Consider the following 15,468-nt stretch of genomic DNA (forward strand, 5'->3'; position numbering starts at 1 on the left):
AGTAATGAGCAAATCACAATTAAAAACTGGATAAAACTATATATAAAAATATATTGGGAATGGTTTTTTTTCTTGTTTCTTCCTTTTTTCTATTCACTTCAGGTTTTAGAACCCTGAAGAATTTGAAGTTGAAGGTATAGGCACTCAAAATAGGATGAAATGATTCTGCAGTATTTTCTCCTGAGAGTGATAATACTATCACATTATAATAAAAATAGTTTAGATAATAGAAAATACATTTTAGATGTGAAAGTTTATTTCCCGCATTGTGCAAGAATATGGATGAAGATGGCAGTTTTATGGAATGACTCAAGAAAAATTTGCTCAAAACAGCGTTCTTAGATTGATATTTCCTTGTTCTGCATGTAGTGTAGAAGCAGTTTAAGGTTTCTCTTCCCTTGAGTTGAGGAAAGCACCTTAGAGATCTGCGAATTCCACAAACTGCATCAGTCGTTGACACTCAAATTAGTCCTTTCTAATTTATGAAACTAACGTCTCTTCTTTGCAGCTGAAATAGTCGAGTAAAAATAGTATATTAGAGACTTTATAAAGTAAAAGGATAACAATATGCCTCTGCTTTTCGAGCAGTATGGTTCCAGTATGCATGTACTGTAGAAATATGTGAGTATATATGTGTGCACATGCATGCATCCGTGGCGTATTTTCTTACATGTCAAACAGTATTGTAAATGATCAAAAAGTCGTATCAGAGCTTTCTTTAATAATAAGAAGAAGAAACCCAGTTTTGTGCCTGACGGAAGTTGCTGGCATCTTTTCAAACAGGTTCTCTAATGATCTTGTTTCACCATGGCAACCAATGTGGAGGTGCTGGCTCAGCAGGTAGTGGAGACGCAGCGGGTGGCTGAGGTGAGTGACAGATGATATCACAACAGTTGGTATATGAGCTTTTGAAATTAAAATCAAATTGGGCAGTCCTTGCTGTTTACAACTAAGCATAAATGGAACAGAAACTCTGTATAGAATAGTATTGCTTTACACTTAGGGACAAACAAGAAACCAGCACAACCCATATGTGGTCTGTTTACCTTACTTTATTCTGGTGGCCTCCATATTAGGAATGCAAGAAGGAAATTCGACATGCGTTATCAAGAAACTTGGCTTTACTATGAATTGTTTAAAAGCTAATGCAACAAAATTTCTGGTCATTTGATCATTAGCTTGACCATTTTGGAAAATGAATGGTTTCTGCTCATCTCTTGAGTTGTCATCTAAATCCAGAATGCTGTTTGAAGTTCGCTTAGGTTGAATTTACAGTAGGGTGATTCATTTAAATCAGGCTTTATATTTTCTTCCTACAAATATGAGAAAAAAGAGCACAAAATCTACTTGTTATTAAGTAACGTCTTGTCTTGATGTATATTTACTGACGTGTGGATGCTCGACAGCTAGAATGTCTGCATCAGCTTATAAACACTGAAACTGCATGTGATCATGGTGATAGAAAATAACCTATTTATCTTCTTCAGTTTGCAAACCAGTCAAAAAGTAAAATGGAATTTTTGTCTATTTAAAACTACTTGGTTTAATGTCTTTCAAATTTACTCTCATTTATCACAATTACACAACTGAGGGATTTCATAAAGAATGAAGGGCAAGTAGGCTAAGAGACCTGTAGTCAAGGCCACTTTTTAGACATTAGTTTTGGTTTTTTGCTGGCCCACTGAGCTAACCTTACTTCTGGATATTAAAAAATACTTCTAGTTCAAGAAGCCCTGTTTGTGAAGGAAACGTGTGTCTTTGTGCTTCCAGAGATGGATTTGAGACTCCTTACGGCAAAAAAAAAAAAAGAAAAGAAAAAAGGTTCTTTTTATATAGTGTGGAAAACGACTGCCTGAGGAGCCTGAAAGTAACATTGAAGGAGTCAGTTCAAAAACCTCTAGAATGTCACTGAAACCCAACAAGTGCATTTTCACTCTAGTTTGCTGGACCAGGTATCAATTTGGCAAGCCACATTTTTTAAGAACACTTCCAGACAAACTTGTAAATAAAACCGTGTGGAAATACTGGCAAACCGTAGACTGTTTTGGTAGAACTTGAGTGCTGTAATCACGTCTGAGGCACATAAAATATGTGACATTTGTAATTCCTCGTGCAGGAAATGCACCGTTGTAACATAGTGTGATGGGTGTATCTTGCCACTGGAGAGATCGCTCCATCTCAAGAGTGTATGAAGCTCTGTGATTTCTTCCTGGCCGGTGGGTAAATAGAGGGCTTCATCTTTTTACAGTATTCACCTCCTCCTTAAATTAATTCCACTGCATAGCACCATGAAAACTTTGTTCATGGAGAAGCAGTTATAAGCAGCATTATCTCATTAAGAATACATAATGCTATGATTGTATTAACACTGAACCATTTCTTTATGAGTGGCTGGCTGCCTGCTATTTGTGTCTTCGGTCAGATATAGTTCTTAATATAGTCAAATACCTTTCTAAGGTCTTTGAGGTATGTTAAAATTCTATGTTTGTACTCCCTTTTTCACAGAAAATGTAGCATGAAACTTAGCACTGGCCTTAAAAAATGAGGCTTTTTCAGAGTATCCTGTTTTTCATCAAGGAAAATTAAATGCAGGGAGAGAAAGAATTGTGCACTGAATTTTACGTTACGAATGATGAGAGACAAGTTGCAAACAGGTTAACTTAAGGCAAATATTGGCAGGTTTAGCTATATCTGCATAATTTTTTCAAGATAATTGCTATATCTGTAGTGCATAGGTTTATCGATAACTGTGATGCCAAGCACCAGATCAGACTGTCATGCAAGTAAGCCGTATGTTGTTTTTCTTTCTTGAGCAAGGTCCATCAGGTTTGTTTTCTATGAAACTCTGAATGTATCAGAGAAGTTACTGACCATGCTCCAGCGTTGCATGTACTTTTGTACTTAGTATACTGTTAGGACTTTGTAAAATTGTCCTTGTAATGGTTTCAAATGGTTTCAGTGCTGTTCCATGCTTCTGCTTTGTAGCAGTGTTGCTTGTTGCATTTCTGATCACGTTGGGTGAGAGAGTTCCATTTTTAGTGTCTGCAGTTGCCTTTGCTTGCTGTTCATGTGATTGGAGAACGGAGAGCAGCTAGGGGATTCAGAGGGAATTTTAGCAATTTTTCCTTATCCTGAGTAACTTTTGAAAAGCACAAAAAATATTTTAGCCTTAATGCAAAAATAAGTAACGCTGCTTTTCTCACGTATTCATACAGTGTGTCAGTGGCCCAGGTTCAGCTCCAGCACCAATTTAGATTTTATTTACATATTGTTTAAGAAGAATGTATTTGGTTATGAAGTGGAGAGGTATTCCCTGTGCACTGCCTTAGTTTTTAATGCAAAGTTTTTAAGCAGAACTGTCACAGTGGGGAGGAATATATAACAAAATTCACATTCTGAGAATTTAAAAATATTTCCTGTTTCCCATTTAGCAGCCTTCACTACAGCCTCAGAGGGAAGTTTTGTAACAGAGTTTAATTAATCAGATTTGTGTCATGAACTCACTGTATCAGTTCTTAAGTGTATTGAGACTGATAATGCTACTTCATATTTGAAGGCCGTGGACTAGTTTCGAAAGGCCTATGTTCCTCTGAATACTTTAGCTTAGTGAACTTGAAAGCTAGAGATGCTCCATGGAGAATGTGATGGATTTTCCTTTCCATTTTGCTGATTTGAAATTAATTCAAAATATACAGGCCAACTCTTTTCTCAGATTCTGTTTTGCTCTTTTACAGTTCACAGAGAATAAGCAGGTTGAGGGACTTCAGAACAGAGAATAGGAGGAGGTTCTGGAAAGTTTAGTAACCCAGGACTGTCTTCCCCAGATGAAATTAATCTTACTATTAGACAGGCTCCTTCAGCAGCTGGCAGAACAGCAGGAACACGTCGATTCTGCTTCCTTGGTTACAGGGAATGATAGTGCACTTGACCTTCAGAGGAACAGGGTCACAGAGAGGGCATTTTAAAACATTACTGACTGCTTTCTATGGTTGGTGTGCTCAGTAGTGGAGACTGGATGAAAATGTCTGTGATCTGACGTAAAAGTGACCTCAACATTTGTCTCAGATTGTTGTGCCCTCAGAGGTTTGCTGAGGAACAGTGTAAGTAAAACTGCAGGAAGAATTTGCCACTGTGAGTACTAGGGTCAGTGCAGTGTACCGCTAGGGAGCTCCAGGAAGAAAACAGTACTACGTGTATTAAAGCAGATTATTTTTCCCATCTCTTAAAATGTATATGATGTGTTTTGTGTAGGGAAGTTAGTGGGGTTTGAGGTATCTTACATCATATGTATTTTCTGACTATTATCTAAGTCACAGTGTTAGTGGTTACTTTTAAAAGATTGTTGATTAAGCCTCTGAAAAATGTGGTGCGCTGAAGTTTTCTATGGGATATGGCCTACTTTGGTTTCTTTCCTCATCTCTCAAAGATGAAGTCTTACTCGAGACTCTATCTAGTCTTAAAGAAATGGAACTGCATTTAATTTTTAAAAATACGTTTTAGAATTACAGAAACATCCCATGATTGACATTGCATCTTTGCATGTACAGCTCCCAGAGCAACTGCTTTAAACATAATACAGGTTTTGTGGTATCATGTTTCTTCTGAACATTTAATCCTGAAAGTGGATCTAATAGAATGCTAAACTGTATTATCTTCCTGATACGAGTACTCACAAGCCATTTGCTTTCAGAATACTTTTGATTCAATTTATCTGGGAGTCTAGTTAATGATAGCTTAATTTTTCCCATAGTATTTAAGCTGTCTGAAGTTAACTTTATAAATGTCTCATAGAGATTTTTTAGAGGGTTCCATATTCTTGAACTACTATTCCTTCTTTTTTTCTTTAATTATTTTTTTTTTAATATGTATGATTTTACCTAAAACATCAGATTTGGTGCAATTGACTGGGTAGGACCATAGTAAAGCATTGCATATTTATCCATTCCGATCTTTTGTATGTGTGTGACAATGCCCAAGGTAGAAATGCAGCTGTCGAACAGAATGACAGAAGATTCTAAAAAAAAACCCTTGTAAATCATGTATTTCAAAAAAGATGTTTTCTTTTTGCATTTGATTTGATTTATTTTAGCATGGTGGTCATTCTGCTGTCAACCAATGGCATGTGTATTCAGTCTGGAAAATAAACCTGAGATTTTTAGTAGCCATCTGAAATTGAAATTTGTTCGTATTCCTGAGTATTAAGTAGGCAAGCCTGCAAAGAAGGTTAAATTTTGCATTTCAGAGTCCTACACCATGATGACTATGTATGCATGTTAGTAAGAGTATAAAAATAAAGTGTACGTGCACACTGAAGTATTTATTGATGTTAGACAAATTATTCCCTATTGGTGCACCGTATCTTCTAAACCAAGAGAAGACTAAAATATTGTTTTCAGTTCAATAAGTAGATGTTCTTGACTATTTAAACATCACAAACTCACTTTTCTGTATGTTGAACAGGAAAGCTTTCAGAATCAAGATTTTTCCATGCAGTGACTAAATTGACACTACCCTGTTGTCCAGCTATAGAGGTCTTGATAAATCATTACAAGATGGCTTAAAAGAGAATTTAATAAAAACAGCTTGTGGTATTCCTGCTTTTGGCCACATGTCACTGCAGATCATAGAATCATGGAAGGGGTTGGAAGGGACCTTAAAGCTCCTCCAGCTCCAATCCCTGCCACGGGCAGGGACACCTTCCACCAGAGCAGGTTGCTCCAAGTCCCTGTGTCCAACCTGGCCTTGAACACTGCCAGGGATGGGGCAGCCACAGCTTCTCTGGGCACCCTGTGCCAGTGCCTCAGCACCCTCACAGGGAAGAGCTTCTGCCTTAGATAGAATCTAAATCTAGCCTTTAGTTGGTCACGCTGCTGGGGATGCAGCCCAGGACACGGTTGTTTTCTGGGCTGTGAGTGCACCCTGATGGGTCATGGGGAGCTTTCTTGTCAAAATGAAGTCACTTTCTGCAAGTGAGCTGTACAGACACCACACTTCCAGAAGATTTCATAGATGAAATGTGGTCAGAGACACTACATCTAAAATCCAGTTTGGTCAGATAGGAGTTCTGTGCTATTTTCCACCAGGTTCTGTATACCTCTTGTAACATATATGTTCCTGGGGTTGAGGACATTTTTTATTTAGGATTTTCTATAAAGTAGGCTACTTGAAAATTTAAAAAGTTTTTCATAAAATACTGTAAAATCATTAAAAGATGAAATATTTAGCATTATACCTTATTGTATATACAGTGCATTTTGATTTATGGGGGGGGATGGGACTGGTGGTGGTTGTTTTTGTGGTTTTGATCGTGTATCAGATTCATTCTGTTGCCAAAAATGATTGATAATTCATTGAAAACAAATCCAAGTTGGTTTAATGACTGTAACCTTTCCGATAAATTTAGATTCCATGCTATAGGGCCATGTGATCTTTATTAAATATATGTATTTTTAAGTGTTCAGTACTGTAACAGTAAGTTACAATTCTGTGCATTATTTACAGGTGCAGACTGTTCAGACTTCACTATCTGAATCTCCAGTGATGACCAGTCCTTCCCAGCGTATCCAGATAATTTCCACAGACTCCTCTGTGACTTCACCACAACGCATTCAGGTAAAACCCCACTGATGAAGCAACTATTAGATCTTCTGGGTTTTAATCCTCCTCCCACTTAGGCTTATACAAAAGCATATTAAAGTCTATGGAAGACTTCTTTAAATTTTGTGACAACAGATCATTTTTAGTGCAAACTGAAACTGTTTTTCTCCCTCAGCACATACTTGGTGATGACTGGTTGGCTGTATTAGTTGTATTGATGATGTAGTCAGTGAGGAATATTTGCAGAGGTTAAGCTTAGCTTACATATACAAGTCTCCTGATCTTTAGCCATAGTGAATGGGCAGATGTTGTCAACACAACACCTAAGATCATCTCCAGGGGCATTCCTCTCTCCCTCTCTCGGCCATATTTAGAAGCTTATTTAGGATAAAGTTACCCTGTGGGAATGCTGCACAGCGGGTCCTCGTTACTGATAGATAACAGGATACCGTTAACGCATCAGAATGTACACAGTGACAAATGATGTAAGAATTGTTAAGCATTAATGTTACCACAGCGTTGCAGTGCTGCAATACTGAGCTTTTGCCTTCTTTGACCTTGTTCTGTGCCGGTACAGTAGTCCCATGTACTCCTGCCAGAGGTGGTGCTGGAGAAGAGGGTCTTGTACTCAGGGCATTTGGATCAGTCCTGGCAATGCAGCCGCCATCACAGCATGGATTTTTCCTGGGATGTGTCCTGATCAGGGTGGGTGGGTGCTGCCCATTTTTTAATGATTTAGACATTGTCATTATACTTACTAGACACAATGCATTTTTTTTTTCTGTAATGTTAGTTTCAAAGATCCAAATTGCAGCATGCATAATGACATACATCATTAGTTTTTCTTACGAACCTAAATATACTGATATGTAAATAGCATAAATATATCTAAACCTAAATATAATTCAATTCTTATCCAGCCCATTTTTTTTCTCTGAATTATTTCTCATCATCAGTACTTACATCTGATCCGTGTAAAATTGAAGAAGTCTTTGTGTTTTTTCTTTATACAGAGTACCCAGAGAGATGTTCTTCAGTTATCAACAACATTTAGCTATGTGTTTTATCTAAGATGTTGTTCCTTAAATTTATCACCAAAAGGTGGAATCAGGCAGCCTTATTGTTTCACATGCTGATTCTCAAGATCTTGTTATGATGGAAGGTTTCTAATTTTGATACAGTTGTCTGGTAGAGTAACCATATCAATGTGTATCAATATTTCATTGCAAGGTAAATGTTCTCCCAACATAATATAACTGAAGCATAATGAATATTCAGCATTTGTAAGGTAGGCATTCACGTTGCAACTTTTGTTGAAGTCTGCAAAATAATCTACCTCCTTACATCACTAATAGTTCTGAAAAGAGCTTACTTACAACTCCATGACGAAGGAGAATACCAGGATGAATGAGAAATTCATCGGTGAGAAACTGAACATGAGCCAGCTTTGGTGTGTGCTCATAGCCCAGAAACCAACTGTATCTGGGCTGCCTCAAGAGCAGTGTGAGCAGCACACTCTGCTCTGCTTTTGTGAGACCCCACGTGCAGCACTGGGTGCAGTTCTGGTGTCCTCAGCATAAGAAGGACATGGAGCTGTTGGAGCAAGCCCAGAGGAGGCCATGGGGATGATCAGGGGCTGGAGCATCTCCCATATGGAGACAGGCTGAGAAAGTTGGGGCTGTTCAGCCTGAAGAAGAGAAGCTGCGTGGAGACCTCAGAGCAGCTTCCAGTGTCTGAAGGGGGCCTATGAGGATGTTGGGAAGGGACTCTTCATTAGGAACTGTAGTGGTAGGACAAGGGGTAATGGGTTTAAACTTAAACAGGGGAACTTTAGGTTAGATATAAGGAAGAAGTTCTTCACAGTGAGGGTGGTGAGGCACTGGAATGGGTCACCCAAGGAAGTTGTGAATGCTCCATCCCTGGCAGTATTCCAGGCCAGGTTGGACAGAGCCTTGGGCGACATAGTTTAGTGTGTGGTGTCCCTGCTCATGGCAGGGGGGTTGGAACTAGATGATCTTGAGGTCCTTTCCAACCCAAACGATTCTGTGATTCTATGAAAAAAGAGTATTCCTGCTTCCTCAAGACAAATACAGGCAGGATGATAGCAGTGTCATTTATAGTCCAAGATTAGATTTCATTGTGAATCGTCTCTTTACTTAAGTTCTGTATGAAAATAATGGAGGCTGAAGAAATCTCGGCAGGGAGAACTCTGGGGAGCTTAACAATTTAAGTTTTTAAACAATGAGACCAAGGAGTAATGGTTGGTTTTTAACCTTTGAGCTTCTTTGGAGCTTTACATTTGTAGACTGTATACGTACACACTGAACCGTTTCTGCATATGAGTCCTAAAATGGCTTGTTCTATTTTGTAAATACAAGAATCTAAAGAGTCTTAAGCTCTGTCTAGTCCAGAATTCAATAGTAGGCTAGCTTCATTCCCAGCTTTGAGTGCTGTTTTCTTTGTGCATGTTTCTTTCGGTTTGTAGTCACAAAATGAGATGAATCTTTCCCAAAGAGTTTCTGTAATCTAGAAATATCATCAGCTCTGTAGTTCAAGTCCTGCTTAGGGTAGTTGTTACGCCTTCTTAAGGCATTCTAGCACTGTAAAACCATAGCATCGTTTTACTATTAATATATTAGCACACATGTTACTTTCTGTAATTCTGCAACTTCCTCAAGGGGGGCAGAGGAGTGGGGGGGTGTTCATCTCCTCTGACCAGCAGTAGGACATAAGGAAATGGAATGAAGCTGCATCAGGGGAAATTCAGGTTAGACATTAGGAAAAGGTTCCTCGCAGAGAGGGTGGCTGGTCCCTGGAACAGGCTCCCCACAAAGCAGTCGCAGCACCAAGCCTGTTGGAGTTCAGGGAGTGTCTGGGCAATGTTCTCAGTCACACGATTTACTGTTGGGTACTCATGTGGCGAGCAGGGAGTTGGACTTCATGATCCTTATTGTGTCCCTTACAACTGGACATATTCTAGGATTCTCTGAAATGCCTGTGCTGCTGTCTCGCTAGGCAGTGTACCCTGCATGTATACCTGCCGTTCATCAGCTGCAGTCCCTCACGCTGCCTTTGGTTTATTCTGTCTGGGATCCAGTTAAATGTGATTACAAGATCTCCCCATATCTCTTTGTTATTAACAATATCAGTCAGACTCACGCTTCTCACAACTCTGTGTAGTATTTTCCCTCTATGCAATAGGTGTATAGATACACATACATAAGTACGTATGTACATACATATGTATTTGGTTTGATTTGACTGTTTTGTACTTACTTAGGTAGCTGCAATAACTTTGTACCAGTGTAACAAATATAGAAGTAGCAAAATAATAAAGACAAGGACAACTATCAAAGAGTATCATATAATTCTAAGACAGAATGAAAGGTTTTAAAACGTAAAGTTTACTGTGGCTCATAAATTTCTTCAATATCTTTTACAGATTGTGACAGATCAACAAACAGGTCAAAAAATCCAGATAGTGACAGCAGTGGACTCGGCTGTGTCTCCAAAGCAACAGTTTATTTTAGCCAGTCCAGATGGAACTGGTGCAGGGAAGGTGATACTGGCAACACCTGAGACATCTAATGCCAAACAGCTTATCTTTACCACCACAGACAACATTGTGCCAGGCAGAATTCAGGTAAATACAGTAATTGAGATAGACCACAGATTTTTGGGTTTCAGTTACTGATTTTTAGATTATTTAACTCTAATTGCTTTAAGACAAATTGCAATAATTCCATAAAGATCCAGTGGCATGGATCAGACCATACTAATCATAGGCCTCATTATTCTGTAAATCCTCCCATCTTCGCATTCCTCATGGATTCCATTGCACTCATCACCCCTTGTGGGGTGTCCTTATTAAAATTCCAGGGAGATAAGCAAGTACTTAAGATGGTGCTTGTGAGGAGTGCCAGGATTTCAAACGGTCTGTTCAAGATTCACAGATACACAGAGATACAACTCACCTGAGCAAACTAATTATGTTCGCAATGCATCAATGTATTGAGATGCTGTGATAAAAGATTTTTGGAGCAGAAGCGCTCCTCTGCTATAGTTGTTTGTGGGTCTTGAGCGTAATAGACCAGTGGGAGCTTTGCAGGACAAATTCTATAAACAATAATATCTCTCTAGCAAATTTTGAGATTTCTTCCTAGCAATTTTTAAAAAGAAGTAAAAAGCACCTTGTTCCTATTGCTACTCTTGCAGTAGAGAATATTTTACAGGAAGAAGTATCATCCTTACATAATTGTCTGAAAAATTGTATCAGCAGTCTTTTAAAATGGTTTTCACTATGCTGAATGGGTTACCTGATGTTGCAGAGGGGTGGTTTGTTGCTTGTGCATTTTAGGGGTTTGGGGTTTTTTTAATTTTTCTGTGGTATGTTCTGAACAGATGCTTTGGAATCCAAGGCCTTTGGAAGCTAAACTGTTTTTATAATGGATCTCAGCTTCAGGCTATCCCCTGTGAACTGTACACCCCTAATAGCTAGAGAAGAGAGAAATGGGAACCACATCTGAAATACAACTATCTTTGGCTAAAATATAGCAGCTGTTTGAGAGAAATTACAAGAACGGAAGAATATTGTTGACTGCACAAGTGAGGAAACTTGGACTTAACCAAGCTAGGAGTTTCATTTGGAATTTGCTTTGCTCTGACTGTTCCAACAATCTCACTATTGGCAGTAAAAGCTCTCATTAACTTGCATTCTATACTACTTAATTTCATTCCACATGTCACTCTCAAATCCAGCCAGCTCTTCTCAGTTGATACACCAATCTTGTTCTCCTTACTTTCATGTCAGAAGAAAATATTGGCTAATTGCCTGTTTTTGTTTGGAATTTTGTTTTAGATAGTGACGGACTCTGCTTCAGTGGAACGTTTGCTGGGAAAAGCTGATGTTCAGCGGCCCCAGGTAGTAGAATATTGTGTAGTTTGTGGCGATAAAGCATCAGGTAAGGACGTATAGGAAGTAATATTCAAGAAACTTGGGTGACTGGGAGGAAGGGAGGAGGTTTCATGTGTTTTAACTGATTCTAGCCGTGCTGATGGCAAAAGCAATTGAATCTAAAATGGAAAAAGCTAACAGTATACTTTGCCTCTGTACACACAGAGTATTTAAACTCTGCTTGGAAGAATATTAGTTTGTACTTCAACTGGACTATGATAAATTGGCATGTTCTGAAAGACTGTGAAGATTTAATAGACCTTGGTAACTGAAAGAGACTACTTGAAGTATTTACATTCAGTCAGGTTCCCCACAGCTATGAACAGCTATGCAATAAGCATGGTGCCTAGAAAAGTCTACCTGCTCCAGGAAAACACAGTGCTCCCCAACAAACTTAAGACTTCCTGGTAGATTTTGGTCCATTGCTATCAGAGAAAAAGGCAAGTAGAGATCAAGGGAATCCTCAGTGTTTCAGATTCATGTGGTAACAAGGAGTCTATGAGGTAGAATTTCTACATTAGCCAAAGAAGCAGACTCTGCTTTCATGCTATGGAGAAGACACCTTTTTGTCTCTGTTTCACTTTTGTAAGTGTTTATGTAATTAAAACAATGCCAGAATTTATATGTATAGGAATTTTCAATAAAGACTGCATTTGAAATTCTGCTGTAAAATTGCTTACATTCTAAAATTACTTACACTCTTAGCCTGTAGGTTCTTTTAATGTATTGTATTATATGATCTGTAACAGCAGATAGAATTGCATCTGTACTTGTCCAGAACGAGAACTACCACTTCACAGGCCTCTCATTCAGAAATAGGCTTAGCCTTCCTCTCGACTCTCCACTTCCCACTAAAAAGCCCTGACAATAGGTAAATAAGAAACATTCTATAAGACTTTAACAGTGCTTTCATGGTCCAAAATGATGGTAAGAATATAAAATATATTTAAAGGGGGACTTTTACAATGTTTTACTTGCTTAAGGTAAATATTTCTGTGCTAAAATATAAGTAATTTCCACCTGGTAACAATACATATGTTTCCTAGGTCGTCACTATGGTGCTGTCAGCTGTGAGGGATGCAAAGGTTTCTTTAAAAGGAGTGTGAGGAAGAATTTGACCTACAGTTGTCGTAGCAACCAGGACTGTATCATCAATAAACACCATCGGAATCGCTGCCAGTTTTGTAGGCTTAGGAAATGTCTAGAGATGGGCATGAAAATGGAATGTGAGTGTTAAGTACCCAATGTGACACTGTGCCTACCAAATAATAAATATGTGGATTACTACTTTTTAGTGTGTTCTCTCCATTTCAGTGTATGTTGCTTGAAGAAAGAACTTTCAGCAGCCAGGGCATCTACCATACCTTTCTTTTATCACTAGTTTACATCCGAGGTGCAGTAGTGATTTGTTTTGAACCATGTCTCATACTACTGCAGTCTTTGAGGAGCCCAGTTAAAGCCTCGCTTAGAATGCATACTGCAAACACAATGTATGTTTATAATACAAAATATATTGACATGGATGGACATAAACGTGAGTCTCGTGTTCTGTGTTCAGAATCTGCTTTCCTTCTAGTTTATCTTTGCTGCTTTTTCAACCAGTGATAGAAAGTAGTGGATGTCCTTTGTTCTCTTTAAGAATTTTTATATGAGTCGTTTGTGAGCATTGTATTATGAGGCATCGTAGAAAATGCCATATTTAAACTAATATGCTTTCCTGTTTGTATGTAGTGCTTTGTACAATTCAAGTGCTAGCATCCAGACACCTCTTTCAATGTAGTTTGTTTCCAATTTATAGCACCTCTGCTTCTTCAGTCCAACACTTCATGAAGTCTTTTATCTGATTGTTTTGTGATAAATTTTTGGAGAATTTAAGATGAAGCAACGAATGCTTGCCTTTTTCTGCTCTAACCTAGACAGGATAAGTTCCAATCACTGAGTTCAAAGGAGGCAGAACTTTAAGCTGTAAATAGATCATTGTTGTATTTGCAGTCTGGAACTCCAGACCTGCAGTGATGCTTGTTGTGCTTTGCACACGCTGTGATTAATACAGGGGGAGACATTTATACAACAGAAACTGCTTCATTTCCAGAAGCTAAACCTTTCTTATCCCAGTATGATTAGAATATACACTGGCTGACTCCACTGGGGGTTGTGTCAGATTCCTGATTAATATTTATGTATCTACCAAGTCAACAAATGAATATACCTCTGTTTAAGCCCCTAAATTTTGCTGACAGTAAAAGGATTAGCAAAAATAAAATCTGGAACTAAGTAATGCTTGCTGGTTATGAGGACAGAGAGAGATGCACCCATGTATTTTACTGTTATATTCAAAAGGGCTATGGATGAGGGTTGAGGTTTTTTGTTTGCTTGTTACTAATGTTAAATCTTCTAGAACAATAACTGCTGTATGATAAATTGGTACAATGAATAGTGCAGAAAGATTGTCTCCATTTATATTATGCCTTACATTGGCAAAGTGTTGTGAGAATTAATATTTGTAGAACACATTTAAAAATTCTTTATATTATCCTCATAGTCTTATATTCATTTTATTATTCTCATTTTCCAGTGAAAAATTGATGCAGTTGAATGTTATGCCAAGCTGTAGAGGAGTTTGTAAAGTTCAGCCACTTAGATTCCAGATAACTTTCTGTAATCTGGCTAATAACAATACCTTAATATAAAGATGCATTTTTCACTTCCTTTAAAATGACAAAGTTACGGTTTCTTCCCGTATTCATGACAAGATTTGCCACGCTTGCTTGGCATAGTGGAGCCTGAGCTTGTTTCTTTCCAGTTGTCAAGTAGAAATATTTTAAATTCTGCAGAGGTTGGTTTTGGAACAGTTTTCCCTGGAATGAATGGATGGGAGTGAACTGCCTATCATGGAGAGGCTCATTTCCCAGGGAATTAACTTGCGTCTCTCATGTAACTTGCCTGTCTTGACCTTTTTTGGGGGGGTTAATTCTGGGTTTATATTGTTTTAAGTCATCCAGAGTATGAGTGCACCTAGCATGTAGGTACAGGTTTACCTGTAAAAATAAATAAACAATTTGAAAACACACTTTTAGGAATGTTCTATCTTATTAAATGCCAACGAAAGTGCAAGCTTTGACTCCAGTTCAGCAAAACTTAAAGCAAATGAGCGATCTGGGACTTTCTTAGTTAAAAATGTACATAATCATAGGTATCGTAAAACTGGAGCCTGTGTTTCTTCAATCTTCGTATTAAATTTCCAGTTTGGCACTGAGCTGATACACAGTCGTAACTGTGCAAGCTGCAATTCTACCGTGAGAGTTTTACTTTCTTGTTGTATTTGCAGTTGAATTATTTCCTTTCAAATCAGCATGTTTCTGTCTTTATGTAGCGGTTCAAAGTGAAAGAAAGCCTTTTGATGTGCAGCGTGAAAAACCAACCAACTGCGCAGCATCCACTGAGAAAATCTATATCAGGAAAGATCTTCGAAGCCCTCTAATAGCAACTCCAACATTTGTGGCAGATAAAGATGGGACGCGGTGAGTACCTCAGTGTCATGGGTCTAGTTTAAGGTTTGTCCACATAGGACTTCGCAGGCACACCTATACTCGTCGCTGCCCTGCTCTAAGAGTTGGACAGAAAAGAGCTCCAGTTCACAAATATCTGTTCCCATTGCCAGCTCCAACCTAGACTATTCTGCTTCTCATGAAGGTTTTTATGTCTGAGTACAGGGGTGGTTTTCAGTTCAGAGCTGGCTCTTGTCCAGCCAGGTCAAAGCGCAGGCACGGCAGATATGTGACACTCAAGCAGAAAGCATGTAGGTTTACTCTGTGATGCATTCAGCCTAGCACTGCTCTGACATCAGTTCTGCAAATGGCAGACTTGGTCTTCCTTCTCCTAAAGATCTAAGAAACAGACTGCAGTGACTGACTCTT

General features: G+C 38.5%; 1 protein-coding gene across 1 annotated transcript in view; it reads left to right on the top strand.

Moving 5' to 3' along the window:
• Nucleotides 1-807: 807 nt before the first annotated feature.
• NR2C2 (nuclear receptor subfamily 2, group C, member 2) overlaps nucleotides 808-15,468 on the top strand; it is a 28,156-nt gene continuing 13,495 nt past the window's right edge. Inside the window, exons 1-6 of the mRNA XM_010017436.1 lie at nucleotides 808-867; nucleotides 6,502-6,612; nucleotides 10,040-10,240; nucleotides 11,456-11,558; nucleotides 12,598-12,777; nucleotides 14,925-15,072. Coding sequence (XP_010015738.1) covers nucleotides 808-867; nucleotides 6,502-6,612; nucleotides 10,040-10,240; nucleotides 11,456-11,558; nucleotides 12,598-12,777; nucleotides 14,925-15,072 — 803 coding nt within the window. The remainder of the gene's footprint in view (nucleotides 868-6,501; nucleotides 6,613-10,039; nucleotides 10,241-11,455; nucleotides 11,559-12,597; nucleotides 12,778-14,924; nucleotides 15,073-15,468) is intronic.

The sequence above is a fragment of the Nestor notabilis genome, unplaced genomic scaffold, assembly GCF_000696875.1.
Source record: "Nestor notabilis isolate BGI_N333 unplaced genomic scaffold, ASM69687v1 scaffold22806, whole genome shotgun sequence".
Classification (NCBI taxonomy): domain Eukaryota; kingdom Metazoa; phylum Chordata; class Aves; order Psittaciformes; family Psittacidae; genus Nestor; species Nestor notabilis.